Here is a 23,661-nt window from a genome sequence, read left to right as displayed (position 1 = left end):
GTGTAAAAGCACAATGGCCACGCGCGGCAAACGCTCTCCGCATACGCGCTGCTCAGTGCTCATGCTTGCGATGTGAAACCAGCATTTGAATAAGCTAGACACTGATTAGCTACTTGCTCTACATTTATTTACAATTAACAGCAAAACAACTAGCAGTGAATGTGCCTTCAGGAGAGTTAGTAGATTAACATGGGAGGATTTGAACTTGAAAAGCGGGGCGGAGCCTTTCCGCGGTTAAAACATCTTATGGTCATTCATGTTTATTTGATTCTATAAATTAAATAGAAGGAAGAGATGATTTGAAAGGTGAGACTTTGTTTAATATGTTTAATCTTAAAAGTAACCAAAAGGTGCCCTGGTCTCTCCTGTATGTCAGCGCGTTGTCAGTGTCTACTCCGCTCTGTATTTTTCATTGCGTGACGTGATAACATGGTGGGGCGTGTAACACAGACTTTTAATTAGTATTTAAACATTCTTTATGATATATATTTTTTTATATTTTAATAACACGGTTTTGTCGGTTATAGAGTTCTAATGACGGTGTTCAACTATAACCGTCGGTCTCACGGTTATATAATAACCGTCACACCCCTACACACCCTACTATCCATAGATTTGACTCTTTCTGCTGCTTTTGTTCAAACTTGAGATTCATAACCTCTCTGTCGAAATCATTTTTTAAGGCTACAGCTAATTCCTCTGGATGAAAAATCACTAAAACCACCTAATTCATTAAAAATGTTAAAATAAGAATGTTGTGTTCACATAAATTGAATGTTTAAAAAATTGCAACAGATATTTTGTTAAAATTGCTCTTTTGGAAATGCTGGAAATACATCATTGACCCAACAACCAAATACTTTTGATATTTGCTTGCTTTGTTTTTTCTTAATTTTCTAGTTTAACAAAGTAGATTACTCAATTTACCTAAAAAAAAGTGAAATAATTGATATTGGGTAGCTGAGAAATATGCAGTAAATAATTGTTTTTGAAAAACAACTATTAAAATGTTTTAAGTGGCATAGGGCTGGGACAACGCGTCAACATAATCAATGACGTCAAGGCAAAAAATATGTTGACGCAAAATATGCGCGGCGATTTGTCAGACCCAAAATAATGGCGCGCGGCAGAGAAGTAGCAACGAGAGTGGCTCCATGCCCAGCTTCACACCGCACGCGTGAGCAGCGCGTGCTCGCGTAGCAGCAGCTGGTGCTGAAGAAGCAGTGCTGCAATTTTTTCGGCATCGGTTTTATTTTTGCTGCGCTGCTCATTTCAATTGAAGTGACAGTGCTTTGTTTATGGTTTAAATGCTCGTTGATTTGCACCAAAAAGTGTAATTTTAACATAAAATTGTGAATGTGATGTCAAGTGTGTTTTAAACAGTCATGACTTTTGAACAGTCAGGTGTTCGGCGCAGCAGATGCCTGAACATTATCAAACGCAGTCACATATCAATTGAAATGATCAATCAATTCCAGTCCTCACGACCCTTTTCTTTAAAAATAACAGCATTAGTTCTGCCTAAACGGATGAGTTAATTTACCAAAAAATCACGGTAGCTTCGCATTTTCGGGCGGCACTTCAGATGTTCATGCATCGAGCTGGTGTGATATGCCAGAGTTTACAAACCAGCCTTTTATTACCAGCTAATCTGAAGTACTCCCATACTTTAGACCCCTTCGGCATTAGATAACTTTTAATAACTAACTCATTTGACATTGCACTTGATCCCGCTTCATTCTATGGAAACTGTTCCTTGCTGAGCCCAGTCAGCCCACTGCGGAGACGGTTATAAACATCAGGTTTGCGCATCCTAGTGGTGTGGAGGAAACGGTTGTTATTTTACCGTGAGAACAAAATTTAAAAGATAAAATAATAGAATCGACTATAAATATTGATGTCGACTAATTATCAGCGTTGACGCAGTCGAATGTGTCGACCAATCGCGAAAGCTCTACTGTCATCCACTGAGTGAAATGTTTCATTTTATCGTAAACCTCAGAGAAACAGATTTAATAATGTACCATGTGCTTCTTATGTCTATAATTGTGTCTACATATGTCATTACATGGACCAGAACAGCACAAAAACAATGTGGCTTAAACAAATTACAATTATTATTACACTGACCGTCAAAAGGCGAATTGAAGAGGTTTTGCTCATTAATGCATGTAAAATAAAGTAATGTGAACTTGCGATTTTTATACTGTTATTAAACTGCACAGTATGCACTGCAAACGCAGCTGATGTGAAAGCCAATGGCCACGGCCTGCATATGCTCTCCTCACGCGCTGCTCAAGCTTGCAGTGTGAAACGGTTGTAACGTTACTGTTAGGGTGTACCGGCGGTGAAGGTGTAAGGTCAATGATAATAGAGGGTATATCCAATCCAGGTGTTTATTTTCGTGCAAAAATCGTGGTTCCCAAGCAAATTGAAAAACATAAACTGACAAAACTAAGCAAACCAATAAAGAAAGAAAAATAAATATATTTATGTATACATATACAGTACGTGTGTATTTTGACTATGCCAATATCTAGGCCCAGAAACACAATACTTTCACATGCAACAAAAAACTGCTCAAAATGGCTAACAGATGCCTTTTAGAGAGTTAGGCTCCTCCCACTTCTGGAACATACCATGTGGTATTTTATAAAACAGCATATAACTACACAAATACACAAAATAAACAGTATTAACGTGTAGCAAATGCGCCAAACTATTGATCAGAAAGTAAATTGCAAACATTGCAAACAGAAAACCATGGAAAATCCTAGTTTTCCAAATTCCCCCCTGTGATGTCATTAAAAATGATAGTGCCCTTCCTACTGGGCAAATGTAAGCCTTTAAAAATGGCAGCTTTAACTGCACATGGGTTTGGCCATTGAAAAGTCACACACAATGTAAGTACAACAGCGTTCCAAATGTATATGTGACCAGTCACGGAAAGTAGGGACACAAGTCGGATCTGGGCCATTTTGAGTTATTCACAGATTCTGAAAGTGCAGTTTCTAAGCTTTCCAACGATGTGTAACACATGGAAATCTGATAACATATGGAGAAGTTGTGGCCATTTGAATATAGGAACTCAGAAATACTCAAACCGAGAAAATCGAGACTAAAGAGACTCTTCTTTCCAACTGGGGGAGACAATAGGGCTCATTTACATCTCATTAAGCTAAGCCATACCCTCTGTAAAGCCGTTTTGAGATACTGATGTTCTAGCATCATGTAGTATTTTATGACAGAAGTCCAAATGACAACATGCAAAAATAAACATTGACTTTTTACCTTTGTGTTGATCACAACTCGAATCCAGTCTGTTTCAGATTATCCAATGACCATTTTGTCCACAAATGCGTATAATCCATGAAATAAAGATGTATAGTCTATATTGTTGACATCAGATTTCGCATGAATGTCTAGTAATACAACATAATATACAATCTGAGGACTATTTACATCGTAACATGTAAGGGTATATGATTACACTCCATTAAACACGTGAACCCGCCTTCAAGGTTAAGTTTTTATTTTATAGGTAGTATAACAGATCATCCAAACAGCGCCGTCGAAAACGTGACGTCCTTTAAAGATGTTACCAATCGCTCGCTCGTTCCTCCATCAGCCAAAGACTTCATGGAAAATATTGATAGACAAAACATGTAGCCAATTATATAATGAATTCAACAATCTTTATGTAAATTCTGTGTGTTTGGACTCGTGCTGCGCTGCAGGAACTGACAAAGAGATGACGACAAAGTACCGCGAGAGCGACTCGAAATTAAAGTACTCCGAAAGATTTCTTGAGGAGCTCTCGCGGTACTTTGACGTCATCCAACTGCGGCGCCGCATAAAGTCCGTGACGCGGCTGACGTACGATGCAGCTGACTGTTATTTGTTCCGCCCCAGCTTCTTTTATTTTTCTTTCGTTTTGTGCGCCCGAGCTTTACAGTCTGGGGAGACGCACGCTATATGCTTGAAAAAACAACAACTTAGCAAACATATCTGAGGAACAGGGCAGCCGCGTCACTACAGTCACGTGACTTCGCGCTCGAGCCGGAAGAGAAGACAATGCTGAATAAAGTCGTAATTCTGCTATTTTTGGACCAAACTGTATTTTCGATGCTGCAACACGTTCAAACTGACCCACTGATGTCACATGGACTACTTTGATGATCTTTTTATTACCTTTCTGGACATGGAAACCATACATAGATTTTTAATGAAGGGGACAGAAAGCTCTCGGACTAAATCTAACGTTAAAACATCTTAAACTGTGTTCCGACGATGAACGGAGGTCTTCCGAGTTTAGAACGACATAAGGGTGAGTCAATAATTACATTATTTTCATTTTTGGGCGAACTATCCTTATTTAGTAGTCACGCTGTTCCCTTTGGGGGCGGAGGCGAAAACACAAGCTTATCCAGTATGTAAATATAAACACAGACAATGACGCCCCCCGCTGCACGCTAGAATCTCTGGAAAAACAAGCCTATTTTAACCGCAAAATGTACGCTTTTAAATATACAAAAACTGCTATCTCAAACATGGAGAGGCTTCTTCGTGATCTCAACTAACAGATTCTCCAATAAAACGAAAATCACAAATTTTGAAAAAACTTTGTTTCTCATTTTCTCGGAACTTGTGCTGCCGACTTGTGTCCCTGGTTTCCGTGACGGGTCACATATGTGCAGTTGTTACATGGGGAAATAAACTGTTGTTTGTACAAGAGTTTGGTGAGATTCCTTTGTGTTTTGCAACTTATGACAAAACATTGAAACAAAGCAAAGGGCTACAATGGCATATGACTCTACATTAACAAAAGTAAACACGGTTAACAATCTATCACATCTGATGTTATTTTGCCGGCATCTAGATTGTGTGTGTATAATGATGGAAATTGTTCATGTGAGTGCATGCATTTCAGCAGTCCTTTTAAAATATAAGTCATAGGTCACAGTTAATCTGTGACATTTTCCCCTCCCTCTCCTTACACCTCTTAAGGTGTTCTGGAGAGAAAATCAGCAGTGCAGTTCTCTGTTCCAGCCCTGTACAGCACATCAAAATCAAATGGCTGAATAGCTAGGAACCACCTAGTTATCCGGGCATTAGTGTCTCTCATTTTGCCCAACCAGGCCAGTGCACGATGGTCAGTCTCCAGCCGAAACTTACGTCCCAACAAATAGTAACGCAGAGAGTCCAATGCCCATTTAACTGCAAGGCATTCCTTTTCCACTGTTGAATACTTTGTCTCCCGGGAAAGAAGCTTCCTGCTTATATAGGCAATTGGGCGTAATTGTCCTTGTTCACCCTGTAACAATACAGCTCCCAGGCCATGCTCTGAAGCATCAGTCTGCACAGTGAACATTTGCTCAAAGTTAGGACTTTGAAGCACTGGTTCCTTACATAACGAGTCCTTTAAATCCTGAAAAGCCATTTCACATTCCATAGTCCAATTCACCTTGTTTGGTTGGCACTTTTTGGTAAGGTAAGTCAGGGCATTCGCCCGGGCTGAAAAGTTTGGTACAAACCGTCTGTACCAGCCAACAAGTCCTAAGAAGGACCGAACCTGCTTTTTGGTTACAGGCCTCTCAGCATTCTTAATGGCTTCAATTTTACCGACTTGTGGTCGGACTACCCCATGTCCCAGTACATATCCCAGGTATTGGGTCTCAGCCTTAGCCAGAGCACACTTATCTGGGCGAATGGTCAACCCAGCAGTCTTTATCCTTCTCAACACCTCTTGGAGATGTCTTAGGTGTTCCTCCCAGCTCTGGCAAAAAATAATGATATCGTCCAGGTAGGCTGCAGCAAACATTTCTGTCCCCTGGAGAATCTGGTCCATCATTCTCTGAAATGTTGCTGGAGCCCCATGAAGTCCGAATGGAAGAACCCTGAACAGGAATTGTGCAAATGGGGTCTTAAATGCTGTAAACTCCTTGCATTCTGGCTTCAAAGGAACTTGCCAATACCCCTTGCAGAGATCGAGAGTGCTGAGGTATTTTGCTTGACCAAGTCTTTCAACCAGGTCATCGACTCTTGGCATGGGGTAAGGGTCAAACTTACTGACACTATTCAGTTTACGGAAGTCCAAGCAGAACCGGAGAGTGCCATCCTTCTTGGGTACTAGCACTATGGGGCTGCTCCACTCGCTGGTGGACGGTTCTATTACCCCCAATCTCGTCATCATCTCTAGCTCCTCTTTCATCACTGGTAGCAGTCTTTCAGGCACACGATAAACAGGCTGTCGGATGGGTTTAAGATCGTTTAGGATGATGGAATGATAGATCAGTTCTGTCCTACCTGGTGACTCCATGAAAAGTTGGTCAGGTAAGCATTGCACCAGCTGTTGTTTCTGTTTCTCTGGCAAGTGATCAAGATTCAATTTGCTCTTTCCTGGATGTCCAGGAATGTATTGTTCTTCAACCTCTTCCTTCTCTTCTACTGCTCTCACAAACATAGCATTGTCAGTCACTAGGCCTGGTGTGCCTTCGGTCATATCTGTTGATGGGTTACGGGACTGCCATTTCTTGAGCATGTTGATATGGAAGACCTGCAGAGGCTGGCTCCTTGAAGGAATTTCAATTTCATAGGTCACAGGACCCACTTTTCGCTTCACTTCATAGGGACCTTGCCATTTCGCTACCAACTTGTTTTCTGACGTTGGCAACAGCAAGAGGACTTTGTCACCAGGCTGAAAACTGCGTGTTCGAGCATGCCTGACTTCTTTCCAGTGGGCCAACAATATCCACTCCTATCCTTTCAAATGGAGAGTCAACAACAGGCAATGGTATGAGTGGGGCATAAGCAGGGGTACAACCAACAGCAAGCTGACACTCAGGGCATGTCTTACAGTACTCCTTAACCTCGCTGTACATTCTGGGCCAATAAAACCTCTTGGCAATCCGCATTAAGGTTTTCATAAACCCCAAGTGACCTGCCCAAGGGATAGAGTGTCCTAGATCTAATATCTCCCTTCTCTGTGTTTTTAATACTACCAACTGCATGCCGTCATCCTTACTTTCTCTGTACAAAAGTCCATTGCTCACTACAAATCTCTCACCCAACATAGCATTCACCCCTTTCTTTTCTGTTACCTGCTTAAAACAGTCAGCTAAGGTGGGATCTTCATTCTGGAGCTGAGCTAGATTATTTGGGATGACAATGCCTGTGTCACTCAATTCAGGTTCATCTGCCTCTACCTCAGCTTGCTCTGCATTCTCCATCAAATTTTCCACACACTCTCTACGTAGCTTTAGCCTATCCTCCTCTGTAGATTTTGGCTTTGTGACAATATCCTCAGAATAAAAAGGCATTGATTTCAGTCCCTCATCAGTGTCTTGGGATGGTGGGTTTTGTACTTGCTGCTTAGACTGAGCTCTTGTCACTGCTCTACACCATGCAGTCTCCTGCACCAAATCAACCAATACTGGTAGATCTGTGCCTAGCAAAATGGGGTATGGCAGACTCTGAGCTATTCCAACCTTCATGAGATAAGGCTGATTATGCACCTCAATGTAGACCTCAGCTGTTGGCAAGTTATTACTATCCCCATGAACACAACAAACAGTCACAGTTTCCTCTTGCGTCCAGCTATCTCTGGGTACATATTTGGCCTCTACCAATGAGTGGGCACAACCTGTGTCAAACAAAGCTGGAAGTGGTTTTCCATTCAACAAGACAGTGACAATTGGCTCGAAGTCCTGCTTAGGGGTTGCTGTACTAGCTGTGGGACATAACAGAGACTTGCTGTCTTAGGCTTTTTTAAGGGGCAATGCGGCCTAGTATGCCCTAGCTCACCACAATTATAACACACAACTTCATTCTTGTCTGTTGTTTGAGGTAGGGGAACAGGTGTTGGGGGTTTAATGTATGTGGATTTTATAATCTTAGATTTGCTTTGAGAGTTTGAAAACCCCCCAATCCCTCAGACTTACCCTTAGTGGCCTGCAGGATGCAAGAATAGTGAGAGTTTCCTGGACCCCTCCTTGCTGCGATAGACTACCACCAGGTTAGCAGCCTCCAGAGCAGTGGTTGGATTCCGTTCCTTGACCCAAGTTCTCACCTCTGGATGTAAGATTACTGGTACTGTTCAAGCACAATAGGGTCCATAATGTTGTCTTTGCTGCATTTGTTGAACTGGTCCCACTTGCAGAACAAATCCTTAAGGCGAGTATAGAGTTATTGTGGTGACTCATTCATAGGGGTATTTAGGGAACGAAACCTCAGGCGATAGGTCTCAGTACTGATCTCATACTTTTTCAGTATGGCTTGCTTCAGCTGGTCATAATCATGTGTCTGAGAAGAGTCCATGGCCACAAAAGCACTCCTGGCCTTGCCTGTAAGCAGGGGTAAAAGACGTATAGCCCAGTCTCCTCTTGGCCACTGGTAAACTTCAGCCAGTCTCTCAAAAGTGGTCAAAAAGTGCTCTATGTCATCTGTGTCCTCGAGCCTAGCCAATCTTAGCTCCTGGGCTTTCACCCTGTTTGACGTTCCATCACTATCTGTAACCTGAAACTCTGCTACGCTCCATATCCAGCTGCATCTGATTAACTTGAAGGCTGAGGACTTTGTAGTGTTGCTCTCGTCTAGTGGTTTCCCGCTCCTGCCGTTCGTCTCGCTCTCGCTGATATCGTATGAAGGACTCAAACATTTGTGCAACAGCCGTAATTGCAGCATCCCCTCCAGTTGACGAAACCTCAGCAGGTTGCACTCTGGCCTCCTCAGGCTGACTCCTTAGTTTGGGAGGCATATTAGGAGGAAGGGAATCTCCCCATACGTCACTTGACCGGTACTGATCCCACTTCTGACACCACTTGTTAGGGTGTACCGGCGGTGAAGGTGTAAAGTCAATGACAATAGCAGAGTATTTCCAATCCAGGTGTTTATTTTCATGCAAAACTTGTGGTTCCCAAGAATTTGAAAAACATAAACTGACAAAACTAAGTAAGGCAAATAAAAAAGAAAAATAATATATATATATATATTTTTTTTATGTATACATATACAGCACGTGTGTATTTTGACTATGCCAGTATCTAGGCCCAGAAACACAGTACTTCCACATGCAACAAAAAAAACCTGCTCAAAATGGCTACCAGAGGCCTTTTATAGAGTTAGGCTCCTACCACTTCTGGAACATACCATGTGGTATTTTATAAAACAGCATATAACTACATAAATACACAAAATAAACAGTATTAACATGCAGCAAATGCGCCAAACTATTGATCAGAAAGTAAATTGCAAACAGAAAACCATGGGAAATCCTAGTTTTCCAAATTCCCCCCTGTGATGTCACTAAAATGATAGTGCCCTTCCTACTGGGCAAATGTAAGCCTTTAAAAATGGCAGCTTTAGCTGCACATTGTCAGGACTCTGCCATGAGAGTCTTGTTTTATATTAATGTTTTGTCATGGTGGCAGAGTTCTGACAGTCTCTTATTCTATGTAGAGGCTCATATATTTGGTCATGTGCCTCTGGTGTCTCATCTGTTGTCTCCGCCCCCCTGTTCTCTCAGCTCATCATTTAATCATTAGTTCATTACCCTCACCTGTGTTCCTCTTGTTATCCTGTTAAGGTTTTCTTATTTAATGCCCTCGTGTTCTCAATCCTGTGCTGGTTCGTTTTGTATCACAGTTGTGTTTTGTATAATGTGTGTACCAGTCCTGTTAAAAATCTCAAGTCTAAGTCAAGTGTATTTTTGTATGTTTGCTCCCATGTGGGCTTTTTGTTTTGTCTGTGTTAATTAAAGTGTTTTCTGTTCACCCCCAACATCATCTGCATTTGGGTTCATCTTTCCAGCTTTCTCACACACATGCACTGAAAAAAATTATTCTGTGCCTTGGTAAATTTAACTTAAAAGAAATTATTAAATTCTATTAAAATCATGTAAAAAGTAAAAATAACACAAAAAAATGTAAGCAATTCTAAATTAACAAATTATTGAGTAAATTTCACTTAATTTTATCATGTAAAATCCACCCAAATTTGTAAGAAAGAAATTTTGTGTTGAAACTACTTGAATTATTTAAGTAAATATAACTAACTATGCAATGGACTTCTACTTCCCAGCATGCTTTGCATGGGACTACATTTGGAGGGTAAAATTTGAAATTAGATGCTATTTTTTTGTATTTTTAACAAAAAAGAAAGACTTGTTAGTGTTTCAGGTTAAATTATCTTTGAGATTTAGAAGAGTTTCTGTTTCTGTTTTGAGTTTTGTAGTTACCATCATTCAGAAGAGTGGTGCTAGACAATAGGTAACACGAATGAAATCATGATGTAAGCAGTAACTGTGCTTATGCCAGTATTGAGACCTACTGAGTCTCTTCTTACTTGCTCAACATAATGTGGCAGTTAAATGTATAATGTTAAGATAGAATAAGAGATTAAAAAACGATTGGATTAAACCATTGAATTGATCTAGTTGCACATAATTAATTTTAGTGTACTGAACATAAAAAATTTAGTAAATTCTACTCAAAATAATGTAGCTACAATTATGAATATAATTAATCTGAAATTACTTATAAAATATAAGTACACTCAATTGATAAATTATAAGTACACTCAACTTAAAACTTATATCTGGAGTTAAATAAATTTATTGTGTGCATCTTCTTGCCATAATAAAATTATGTAAATTCAACATATTTTTTTCAGTGTGGGTTTGACCATTGAAAAGTCACAAACAATGTAAGTACAACAGCGTACTTAATGTATATGTGTAGTTGTTACATGGGGAAATAAACTGTTGTTTGTACAAGAGTTTGGTGAGTTTTCTTTGTGGTTTGCAACTTATAACAAAACATTGAAACAAAGCAAAGGGCTACGATGGCATATGACTCGACATTAACAAAAGTAAACACAGTTAACCATCTATCATATCTGATGTTATTTTGCCGGCATCTAGATTGTGTGTGTATAATGATGGAAATTGTTCATGTGAGTGCATGCATTTCAGCAGTCCTTTTAAAATATAAGTCATAGGTCACAGTTAATCTGTGACAGTTACGTTATGTCTTCATTGATTGTCGTCGATGGGTCAGTGAGCACAGTTACATGCCAGCCAGGACTATTATGGTTTTAAATGGAATATTTGCACCCGTAATAGTCCCTAACGTGACATGTAACTGTGTTCACTGTCATGCCGTGGGAATGTTGGTGACTAAAAGCATCCATATAAATCAAATCAAAACTCTGATATTTTATCATCTGAAGTGCAGTCACCCTTTGCCTAGAAATTGCACAACCATACTTGTGTCATTTTATCAAGAACCATCTTGAATAGTTACTTTAGGATGAATTTTAAAGAATATTGAACAAGTATTTTGGGTGACCCTTTTAATTTTTATTGAATGCAAGACATCAAGTTGTTGTTAGTTTCATCTGAAAGAAGAATTACACAATGCACTTTTTTTCAATAAGCTAGGCTTATGATATGTAAATCAACATGTATAAATTGCTATTACTCAATTAATGTGGAGATAATCGAGAATCGAATCGGACTGGAAAATGAATCGTTAGATTAACGATGCTTCGAAAAAAATTATTGCTATTAATTGTTTAAAAAATAATTGATTATCCCAGCCCTAAAGTGGTAGTAACATTTACTCAGCAAGCTGGGTTTCTTTTATCAGAGCGACCACACACACCAGCAGTTATCTTCATAGCTAAATATGTGTGCAGTTTACAGAAGCTTTTAAAGGGCTTTGACACCATGGTACCATGTTGTGTTGTTCTTTTTGTTTCTTTCTCAGATGTTATTTTTGTCCTACCTTTCATCACAGAGCTTAATATGTCATCTGTTATGAGAGAGAACAGTGGTTGGCAGTTTGTTTTTATGGATTGTGTTTCAGAATACTGACAGTTGATTTAACACTCTTGGGTCGATGGTGGCATGGGCGCTGATACCTCTTCTTTTTTAATCACTGTGCAGAGTGACTTAGATTACTCTGCTGATTTTGAACATACAGATATGATTTATACATACATTAATTCATGTTCACTCCCAATAAAAACAGAATGTTGAGCTTTTCGCAAAATTAAGAAAATTAACATGATGCGCAATACTCTTCGTCCGGGAAGTCATTTCAGAAACGCGTTATAAAATTAAGTTTGCAAATACTTGTCAGATAAACAAAAGGTAAATTTCTACATAATGCTTGGAATGTCTTTTAAATGATGTAAGTGAAATCAAAAGCAGATAAGTAAACTATATGCAAAGAAGGAGATGTACAGTCTTTCTCTTGTTACTCACTGCAAGATCTCTCCAAACACGATTGATTACTTTGTGCTTCTTTTAAATACTACAACGATGCGCTGGCCACATGCATCCGCAAAAACAAGGCATAATTTTTGATGTGCTTTGTGTTATTCTTATAAATATTCTTAAAAAACTCAATTGCAAACAGGACATCTAAAAGAAAATACCAAAAGAGGAAAAAATCAATTTCATCATTTACAACACAACAGAGATGTAAATAAATAAACAAAAATTTTTTTACAAAAAAGGCAAAAAGTCAATTTCTTCATTAACACCAGGAAACTCCATACTCTTAAGTGTATAGATCCAAAACGTTTCTCTTTGTAGAAGCCGCTTTAATCTATTTCCCCCTCTTATTGTACAGGGGATGGATTCAATGCCAATAACTTTTAAAGAAGACTCACAGGTATGACCCGCCTCAATATAATGTCTCGCCAACAAAAATTTTTGTTTATTTATTTACATCTCTGTTGTGTTGTAAATGATGAAATTGATTTTTTCCTCTTTTGGTATTTTCTTTTATATACTTAGTTTCTTGTTTATTTACTTAATTTACATTTGAGTGTGATTTGAAATGTGGATATATATTGATTGGATTGTCTGCATTTGAATGAATGATGGCCACTCCCATCTATTATCCAGCTGCTCGTGATTACTATTTAAGTAGAGCGCTGTGGATCAATGCATGTGTATCCTGATGAAGGCGTAAGCCGAAACGCGTAGATCTACCTTTTAATTTTGTATGTAGCCCAGTGTATTAAAGGCTTTTTAATATTTTTCTCACTCGAGTGCCTTGGATTTTTGTATATTTAGTATATTATTGCCTCTTAACGTCCAAAGAGCACCAGTGTTTGTTACAAAGAAGACCAGTGTAGCACGCTCTGCTATTTCTCATATAAGGACATCTAAAACCTTGTTTATTCCCATGACATGTGTCTCCGCACAGCAAGTTCATTACACGCACAGTGAACCAAATTGATGCAGTGTGTGGCGTATGGTCTGAGCACTGACAATCTGACCTTCCTCTATGCAACCTGTAAAGCAATGTTGACAACACTCATGCATCTGCTTTTGAAGCCAGGTTCTGCACCTGACACACAGCACAAGGACTTCTTTGATTGACCCTTGCGTGTCCTATTTCGAGTGGAAACAGTTTTGGAAAACCTCTCTATGACCCTGACCACTAGGGGTGTGCCATATCATACCATCCATCATAATACCAGTATAATTTTTACATGATAAAAAATGTAACTCCGCAATATAAATGATATAGCAATGTGGTGACGTATGCCGCATTTACGTTCCCTAACGCGCACAGCACAGCAACAACACCTGAGGGCAAGAGCAGCATGTCAGCCACACAAGTACAACCAAGCGATAAAGCTACGCGAGGAGGAGATAGGCTACTAGTAGCTGGTGATGTCGACCCAAAAGTACACAAATGACTCAATTGAGCATCATTGTGCAAATTACTTTAGTTATTGTTAAACTGAAGTGTTAAGGAGTTTTGTCATATAGGGAAAACACTACCAACTTGTACCACTGTGATGACAGTAATTTACTTTACTGACTGAATTTAAATCCAAAAAATTTCACATTTAGGGAACTCTAGGTGTTCTGACGTTTACTTAATATTTCTTTAGACAGATCCATCTTTTGTATTCATTTTCTATTAAATTATGTTATCTGATGAGTTTAAAGCTCCTTTTTTACTCTTGTTTGTTTCTTCTTTGATTGCATGATGCAGCTTACTCCTGGGTCCTAAAGTACACTCCATTTACACAACATATGCAGACCACAGACACAGACCACAACGTTATTTTATGTATTTGGTATAATACAATGTGTTTGTGTTGTTTATGGTTCAAAAAACACATTATTTTCCACATTATTTTCCGGGACTGCAAATCTATATTGCTATACAACCCACTAAACACAGGACGTCGGATAGACGTGCAGATCATGTCTATATTGGGTCCGTCAGTCCATGACCAATTCTGGACATCTTTTCGACGTCCAAACTAGGTCCACTACTTGGACGTCCAACCACGACCCTACTTGGACGTCATATTTATGGGCAACATTTGACGTTTGAACTTGGTAATTTTTTGGACGTCATTAGGACGTCATATTTACGGCAACATTTGACGTTTGAACTGGGTAATTTTTTGGACGTCATTTGGACATCATTTTTACGGGCAACATTTGACGTTTGAACTGGGTAATTCTTTGGACGTCATTTGGACGTCTATGAGAGGCCTATGTCTATATTACATAATTAGGCCTATAAAAATGTGTTTATTTACAAATATCAGCATTACTGTACAAACATGATTAATACTTACGAATAGTCTATATTATTTATACAGTACTGTTTTTTCTGCTTTCTTGAATTATATACAAATTCATCTAAATGTACACTTAAAAATCTGTAATTAAATGTGTAGTTCGTTATATTAAAAGTATGTGACCATACTAACAATTTAACATGAAAATATTCTCACATATTCTCATAACGTTGAGTTCATGGTATGAATGCGATAAGTGTGCCTTATTTACAATGCTAAGATATGGCTGTGTGGCTGAGTGGTTAGCGAGACTTGCTTGTAACCCAGAAATCGGTTCGAATCCCACGGCCGGCAGGAAATGATTGAAGTGTTTCGGTGTTGTAATGAATGGGTGTAGTGCAGAGACAATCCTCTATTTTCGCTTTTTTCATGTCTGTTTTCCTTACACGGAGGTCCTATGGATGTTAACCTTTAGACGTGCAGAAGACGTCGAAAAAAAAGTGGGAAGCAGCACATTGACTACTCTACCGTATATTGAAATTTCAATTATACAGCGTTGACCCTTGAGAAGAAATACTAAAATATTTGCTGAAATGTAAGGCATATACTCACTTTTGTGACATACTTTGTAGTGTGTGTGTGTGTGTGTGTGTGTGTGTGTGTGTGTGTTTGTGTTTGTGTTTGTGTGTACCTGGTAATTATCACATACCCCACAAATATATACTGTAAATACCAGTACATTTTTGACATTTTCAGGTACCCATGAGGAAGCAAGCTTATATATCAAACAGTATGATGTTTCTTGAAAATGTGGGGTAGCAGAAAAGTTTCTGTAATGGTTGGGTTGGGTTAGGTGAAAGAGAACAGTTTGCACAGTAAAAAAAGCAATTATGTTTGGATTATATTTTTTAGCTTAATTTAACTTAACCACAAATAAAACAAGTATATTTTTTTATTTAAGGTCCCTTTCACATTCCTTCCTGTGCTGAACACAGTGTTATGAGACTTTTGACATTATTATGTTTTAAGCAACTAAAAGAAGCACATGTGTCAGTGCAGGTCAAAACTTGTCAAGGGTGCCAATTTATTTAAGGACCCCAGAGGGTTAAGATGGATGAATGTGTCCATGGGCTTGTAACAACATGGGCAAAAGGTTGGTGTTTCTACGTTGTAGATTGAGGCTGTCACAAAACAGTTTTTTCTTGAATTATTTAGGAAATTCAATTCAATTCAGTTTATTTATATAACGCTTTTCACAATTGTTAATAGTTGCAAAGCAGCTTTACATGAGTAAATGTAGGGGAGAACACAGAAAATCAATAGATAATATAAGAAGTAGAATATTGCGGCTAAGGATAAACCGTACAAGCGAGCGTAGTAATAGTGTAACGTATATAGTAAAGTGTTTAAGTTAAGCCAAAGTTGGCTGACTTTCCCAGGGACGAAAAAACCCTCTAGGAGAAAACCCAGCGGGAAAACTCCTAGAAGGACAAAAACCCTTGGGAGAAATTAATATATATTTATATATATAAACACGGTAGGGATAAGAAGCGGGTAAGCGGATTAAACCGGTTTAGCCGGTGGTCGTTGGACGCGCATCGGCTGGGCATCACGTTGAAGGACAGCCAGTAGATCAGTGGTGTGATGACCTTCACAGCAACAGGAACTGGGTCTATTTGTCTCATTGTCCTTGGGGTCGAGGACGAGACAGGGACAGAAAAACAGAATTCTATTAACGTAGGGGCCGTTCACATGTAATGCAACTGTTATACAGTATTGTGGCTTAAAATTCGCTCGGATCCAGACAGGTTACCTATTGTGGCAATAGCATATTACCCATATGAGGTATGGGAGTACTTTGTTCTAGTCAAAATAACTATTGCGGGATAATTACATTTACTGGACATTTTATGTGAATGCTTTGTTAAAGAAGAATGTCTTAAGTTTAGCTTTAAATTGATCGACTGTGTCTGATACGCGAACATTATTTGGTAAATCATTCCAGAGCTTAGGGGCTAAGAAGGAAAAGGATCTACCAACTTTAGATACTTTTGATATTCTAGGGATAATTAAATGACCAGAATTTTGTGATCGCAGTTTACGTGGTGGATTGTATTCTGATAGTAATTCTTGAATATAAGGCTTTGTAGGTGATTAGTAGTATTTTAAAGATATTTAACTGGTATTCAGTGTAAAGATGCCAGAATTGGACTAATGTGGTCATACTTTTTAGATCGAGTAAGCACTCTTGCGGCGGCATTTTGAACCAGCTGTAGCTTATTTACCTGATTTGCGTGACATCCACCGAGTAACGAGTTACAATAGTCTATTTTAGAGGTCATAAAAGCGTGGATAAGCTTTTCTGCATCTGATGCAGACAGCATATGGCGTATTTTAGAGATATTTCTAAGATGGAAGAATGCTGTGCAGCAAGAGGTTGGAGACATGACTATCAAAAGATAGATTGCTGTCGAACATTACGCCTAAATTCTTAACCGTGGAAGATGGCACCACCGTGCAGCCATCTATGGGCAACTTGTAATCTGACATATTATGTTTGGAGCGATTTGGTTCAATAATAAGTATCTCTGTCTTATTGGAGTTTAGCATAAGAAAGTTATGTGCCATCCAGTCCCTTATATCACTAATGATTATTCGATTGTTTTTTTTTCAAACCAATTTTTATTATCCAGACAAGTTTACATTAAATCATTAAAGAAAGAAACATAAAAAAAAGAGGAAACATTGCCTGCGTTTTTATCTTTTACATTAAACGTTAAACTAAAAGAAAAACAAAACAAAAGGGAATCACGCTAACAACAGAGTAGCTATACCGTTCAAAACCCCAACACCCACCCAGGAGGATTACAAAATATCGAAGGTCTCTACAAGCGATTATACTTAAGAACTAAGAATAACTTAAAAAAAGAATAATAATAATAAAAAATAATAAATAAATAGGCTAAACTTGTTCACCCATTATATAATTACTTGGAATCTGGTGAGGATACAGAGTCATAAAGATTTAAAATGGGATTCCAAGTAATATAAAATTTTTCTGTTGAGCCCCTAATTGAATATTTCAGTTTTTCAAGTGAAAGGAATGATATCAGATCCTTTAACCAGGAGGTAGTAGAAGGGGGGGATGGGCACTTCCAATGTAACAAGATGCACCGTCTAGCAATAAGGGATGCAAAAGCAATAACCTCTGCTTTCTGTCTTGTGATGGATGGCAAATGAGACACACCAAAGATGGCGACTAGGGGACATGGGGACAGCGAAATGTGCAGAGCCCTAGACATGAAGTCAAAAAAGGAAGACCAGTAAGGCCAGTTTTGGGCAGCTAAAAAAGTATTTTTTATTCGATTATTCGATTGTTAATGGTTTTTAGGAAAAACAGCTGCACCTTTGCTGTCCTTAAAAGCCCGCCCCGTGACACCCGAGGACGGGGATATTACTGGTGTCCTGAAAGTTAGCTGTGTTTTTCCTATTCCTGGCCTTTTTATTCCACTTTTGAATTTTTCAATAAATCCTTTTGTGGTGGTAACCATGCCCAGTAATGACAGTCTGGTATGAGCTGTTGATATGCAGATCGTTTAAAGAAATAAAGCATCTAGTGAACAGTCCACAATTGGCTGAGACAAAACTCCCTTGACTCCATGGTGATATTAGTACTTCAACAGACTTAATGCGATCAAAAGTTTTACCAATTTCCATTCAAACTAATGTCTCAAAATAACATTAGCATCAATGTTGGGGCTCAACATTAAAACTTTTTTCAAACCCTCTCATGAACGGCAGCAAATACATAAAAACAGACACTGACAAAAAGACAGTCAAATAATGGTAGCTCTATTGGGAGATAATGCTGCAAATAATGACACTTTACATTTTCAGTCAAATGATTTCATGGGGTACGTTTTAGGTACTGTTTCTCCTAATGAATATGTTCAGTGTTTCAACACATTAATGCGGGTAGTAAAGTAATTTCCTCTGCCATTCTCTTATTTTCTCTGATTTTTCCTCTCTGCATCTCCCTGTTCTTTTCCGAAGATGTCAGTGGGGTTGCTGCCAGCAGGAAGGGGTGCGGCATGTCTGACATGTAATGGGATCTGCTCTGGCTTTCAGCCACATTCCTGGAGGTAATTTATTCTCTTGTTTAAAAAGAAAGAAAATAGAAGTTTTAGTGTTTTTTTTCTAAATATGTATGCAAATAGCTATATTCACTGTGAGTTTGTTTGTTGTGAATGTTATCACAATGATAATTTGCACTAAAAATGAAAAGAATGTTAAAGCAAAGTTTTGAAACAGCACTGACTTATCAAGGAGTTTAAAGCAAGAGTTTGTTTACCCAACAAATGGCAGATAATGGGACTTGTCGCTACCAACAATATCTGTTTGTTTGCATTATAACATACATGGTTGTGTAAAAAATGCAGTGTTCTTTAAAGTTTTTTGTAGTTTCAAAACTAACTGAAAATTTTTTACACTTCTCATGATAACATAAAGTTCACCTGCTTCAACAGGATTTTTCCTTACCTTTGCTCTTGTGAATTTGCTCAGATTGGTATTTGGGATGTCAACTTATGCAATTTCCCATATTCGATGATCATTTAAATTAAACAATCAAATAATCGTTAACAGTAATAGTGCAATAAGCATTTACTGCTGTGGCATATAGCCAATGACATAAAAGTGTGCATAAAAACTTCCGCTTCCTCACGCAAATTAAAAGATTTTAGTTTGTCTAAATAATACATGCTGGTGGGATTGTAAAATGAGTCAATGTAGTTAGTGTTTTAATGAAATCATCAATTTATCTCATAATGAAACATAATGACTAACAGTGTATAACTACGCCTCACATGGGCACTCTGCAACAGCCGCATGTAAGTCCATGCATCCGTGATGAAATAAAAGTTTCATTACTATCAAGTGTTATTTTTCTAGTTGTTCACCTCGGTTTTGAGTTGTTGATACACCGTTTGTTGGAATTATATCCAAGAAGCACACGAAGGGCACTTTTCCCATTGTCACCTCAGCTTAGACCTGCGGCGTACTTTCAGCAAAGATGCTTGTATTATGGAGATGGCAACCTTCCATTAGAAAACATGCAACTGTAAACTTGGGTAGCGTGTAGCACCTCAGCCAGTCAATAATAATCAGTGATACATATTGGGGGCGTTCAGAGTGTAACGACAGTCAGTTATAGTTTAAATTTTACAGTTTCTTGGCAGAATTTAAGATTACATTTTTAATCTGTTCATTAAAAAACGGCTTCTGGTCTCCTTCCCAGTGTATTGCAGCGTTGCTATGCTAAGCTACTAGGCATACCTGAAGAGGGTTTTTGCTTTCAGTATCCTAACCATATTTGCATTTTCTGTATCGGACCCTATCAGATCCACTGCAGATGCCATTTTGTTGCGTTGGCAGCCAGCCTCGCACAACATTAAAAAGCCCAGGTGCGTTTGGCATTGAGCATCATTGTGATCATGGCTAGTTTAACTTCTGCTCGCTTGCTTCATTTTTTTCTCAGGTTGTATGTGTTTTGTGCAGGCGCCGCACACACATGCATGATCTTGCTTATTCGACAATCTTTAAGTTTTATCGATTCAATTCTTATCGACAATGAATCGAAGATCGATCAGATTATAATCAACAGCCTTATTAGGCTCCTTTTGTTGCTCAAGTGCACAAGGACACACGTTCGGCACACTGAAAAAAAATCTTTTCAATTTACTTAATTTTAATATGTACATCGGTCCCACATAATCCGATTGTGTAACACCAACATAATTTTCCTCAATTAAATTTATGTGTCAGACCAAAACATTTTAATTCTTTTAAGTAGTCTAATATAAATAGGTTGATTGAAAGTGATATTTCTCTTTACTATAACACATTTATTTTGTAATGTTTGAGTAATTTTATTATGTAGGGGGACTAGATTTTCATCTGTAATTCCAACATGCTTTTTAAAAGCTTATATTATGGGATTATGTAACTCTAAAGCAATTTCATTATGTCTCTGGCACCAGAATAATCACCCATAATTATCCAAATGTTATTTATTGTTTTTTAAATACAAAATACATTTGCATTGGCATAAAAAGCAAAGAGTTTTGTACAAATGTTTAGTGATATTGAGGCAAACCACTGCTTTCAGATCATCAATTCATTTAAATCACTACACATTAATTCATTAACAGTCAATAACTATTACAACAATCAGCACATGCAGTACATACATAAAGGGGCAATTTCCCAGAAAGGTTGTAGATTAAGCCATGACTAGGCCCTAGTTATATTAAGATATGTTTTACAAAAAAGTTTACAAACAAACCTATCTTACAAAAACAACACTGGAGTACATCTTTAGACAAAACAATGGCACTGATATATGTCAAGATATGTCAGTGCAATCTGTTTTCAAATTAAGGCATTGCAAAAGTCTGGGACTAGGAAAATCCATCTGTGAAACTGACCCAAATGTTTAAAATAGTTACTATCACAATAGATTTAGAAGTGCTAAAGCACAAACACTGCATTCCAAGTGACATGCAAAACAGTAAGTACTATTATTTTTTAAATGGATTTACAAACTGGAAAATATCAATCCTTAAGAAAGTCAGAGCTACAGCATTTGTATAAACTGTTAATCAAAGATTCAACAAAAACAAATACAACAACCATTTCCAAAATCGACTCTGAGCAGCAAACTGTTAATGTATTAATAAGAGAAAACACTTAAAACAGATAAACAAAGTAAAAAATGAGCAGCACAGTCTTTCTGATCCTTTCACTGAAAGAAACTGTTCGTTAAAGTTACACTCAATGCAGTTCCATTAAAATCTTTTGGATTTCCTCAAAAATAAAGCGGAAATCAGGATAGCTCAGGTTTAAGGCATACATCAGCTCAAACAACATGGCAAGATGTTGCAACACCTTCATGGCTTCCAGGACTATACAAAGATCCTCTTCTTCATCACAAGAAGCATGTTGTTTGAGAGCACAAATCCCAACAGTGGTGTCCTCAAATGACCTCACTGATGCTGACTTCATCCATGCCCTGTACAAAACAGACAAATGTAGTTAAAGAAACAGAAAAAAAAGGTTATTGTTATAATAAAAGTGTCATTGGAAATTAGTACAATGCAAACAAATATAAATGTAAGTATACAGACCCATGTGCCACAGCATGTTACAATTGGTTACAAATACATGGGTTACAAAGCAAGGCAGCTGCACTGTCCACTGCTCCAGGTGTGTGTGCACGTTTACTACACTGGAATGAGTTAAATGAAGAGGCCACATTTCGAGTGTGTGCTACCATACCTGCCAATCACAGCAAAAGTGAATTCACTCATTTTCTCACTCTCATGTTGTTACAGACCTGTATAAATGTCTGTTTTCTGGTGAAAACAAAGGAAGATATTTATTTTGAGGAATGTTTGCAACCAAACTGTTCATGAGCCCCATTCACTTCCATAGTATTATTTTTCCCCACTATGGAAGTGAATGGGGCTTATGATTGGTTTGGTTACAAACATTCCTCAAAATATCTTCCTTAGTGTTCATAAGAACAAAGACATTTATAAAGGTTTGTAACAACATGATAGGGAGTAAGTGATGAGAATTTTTATTTTTGGGTGAACTACCCCTTTAAATCTTCCCAGGTGTTTAATGACCCGTGTGCCAAAAGATGTTGTAACTAAAACATACTAAACGTTCTGTACTTCCAACGTTTACACATTTTTATGTCCATGAATTTATATTACTTACATCAGTCATTTGATCATTAATTGTTTGAAGTCTTTTTGCTAGCTGTCCTCCTTTCTGATAGAAGAGTTTCATCAGGTTTTTGAATTGGCGGTCCAGGTGACACAGGAACATAAGACAGTAGTGATTCTTTTAAATTCAGCATTTATCTGAAAACAAATTAACCAACCATTGTATATTTGAGTACTGCGAGTCAAATAATAATACATGTATATTAGTTACAAAAATAAGATTTAGCTCCTAACAGCAGTACAAAAGTGAAAGAAATTACTTACCAATGCTTTTGAGTGTGTAGTGCATGAAAGGATAATGGACCTATAAGAGGAAATATTCAGAGGAGAAATCAACACATAACCTCAAATGATTAAGACCACACATACACAGAGCAATAATGAAGTAAGTATTATATCTGTCATAGGACGCAATGTCGGACAAAATGAGATCTTAAAACAACAAGGTGCTCTTCTGAAAACGTCAGCTTTAAGGTGTGGCCACTTCAACGCAAATTTTTTTCCAGTTAATATACCAGACGTCACGCGAGACATTTAAAAAAAGCTTTCTCTAATGGACTCTATGCACGCTTAACTTCCGCGTTTGACTCAATGCTGCTCTTCAGTTTCCGATACAGGATATTTGAAGGGGATTGACGGCAGAATCGCTAAAATGTACTCAGTTGTTTGCTGAATTTACCCAAATTTACAACCTGTGATTTGTGAGGAATTGTCCAGATGTGCAAACTCGAGAAAGGTTACAAGTTGTATGTGTCGTCTCTGTATAATCATTGTAGTTTTTTTCGATTGCTAAACGACAGTGGGCACAACTGGAGTCACATGTGCAAAACTCTAACTACAGTCTGCACAGCAGCAGTTCATGTGGACCAAACTCTGGTTCATTTTTCATTGCTTGAACACAGTTTTCAAAACTTTACACACTTATCCCATGACTTTAAACACAACCTGCACAACACTGTGAATTTACAGCACTTTGTTCAAATGCTAACACACTGCTATCAAAACTCTGAACCACACATTCAAAACACAATTGATTTCAGCCTTGTGCCTTTCAAACACTGCTGATTGCAATTTCATATAAATATAAATTCCAATTTCATATATATATTTCATATATATATAAAATATTACCTTTCATGTACATTTAGTTTCTACCTTTTTTTTCTCATTACTGTAATTCTGCAAATTACTCCAGACTACTGAAGCAAACTGCTAATTTTCATTTACCTTAAAGAATTATGATGTTCTAAATAAAATAATAAGTCATGTGATAAATCAATAAATAAATCAATCTTTGAAGAAAACATTACTT

At 37.9% G+C, this 23,661-nt stretch overlaps 1 protein-coding gene and 1 long non-coding RNA gene across 2 annotated transcripts in view; one reads left to right on the top strand and one right to left on the bottom strand.

Moving 5' to 3' along the window:
• Positions 1 to 23,661, top strand: part of lmcd1 (LIM and cysteine-rich domains 1) — a 132,244-nt gene that overhangs the window by 15,036 nt on the left and 93,547 nt on the right. The window contains exon 2 of the mRNA XM_055216719.2: positions 18,613 to 18,701. Coding sequence (XP_055072694.2) covers positions 18,613 to 18,701 — 89 coding nt within the window. The remainder of the gene's footprint in view (positions 1 to 18,612; positions 18,702 to 23,661) is intronic.
• Positions 20,368 to 22,796, bottom strand: LOC141359516 (uncharacterized). The gene is made up of 3 exons (XR_012366016.1): positions 22,614 to 22,796; positions 22,342 to 22,487; positions 20,368 to 21,628 (listed from the first exon to the last, which is right to left on the bottom strand). It is a non-coding gene; the product is annotated as an uncharacterized lncRNA (long non-coding RNA).

This window comes from Misgurnus anguillicaudatus, chromosome 23, assembly GCF_027580225.2.
Source record: "Misgurnus anguillicaudatus chromosome 23, ASM2758022v2, whole genome shotgun sequence".
Classification (NCBI taxonomy): Eukaryota; Metazoa; Chordata; class Actinopteri; order Cypriniformes; family Cobitidae; genus Misgurnus; species Misgurnus anguillicaudatus.
The sequence above is the reverse complement of the archived record's forward strand: the minus strand, read 5'-3'. Positions and strand labels throughout refer to the sequence as shown.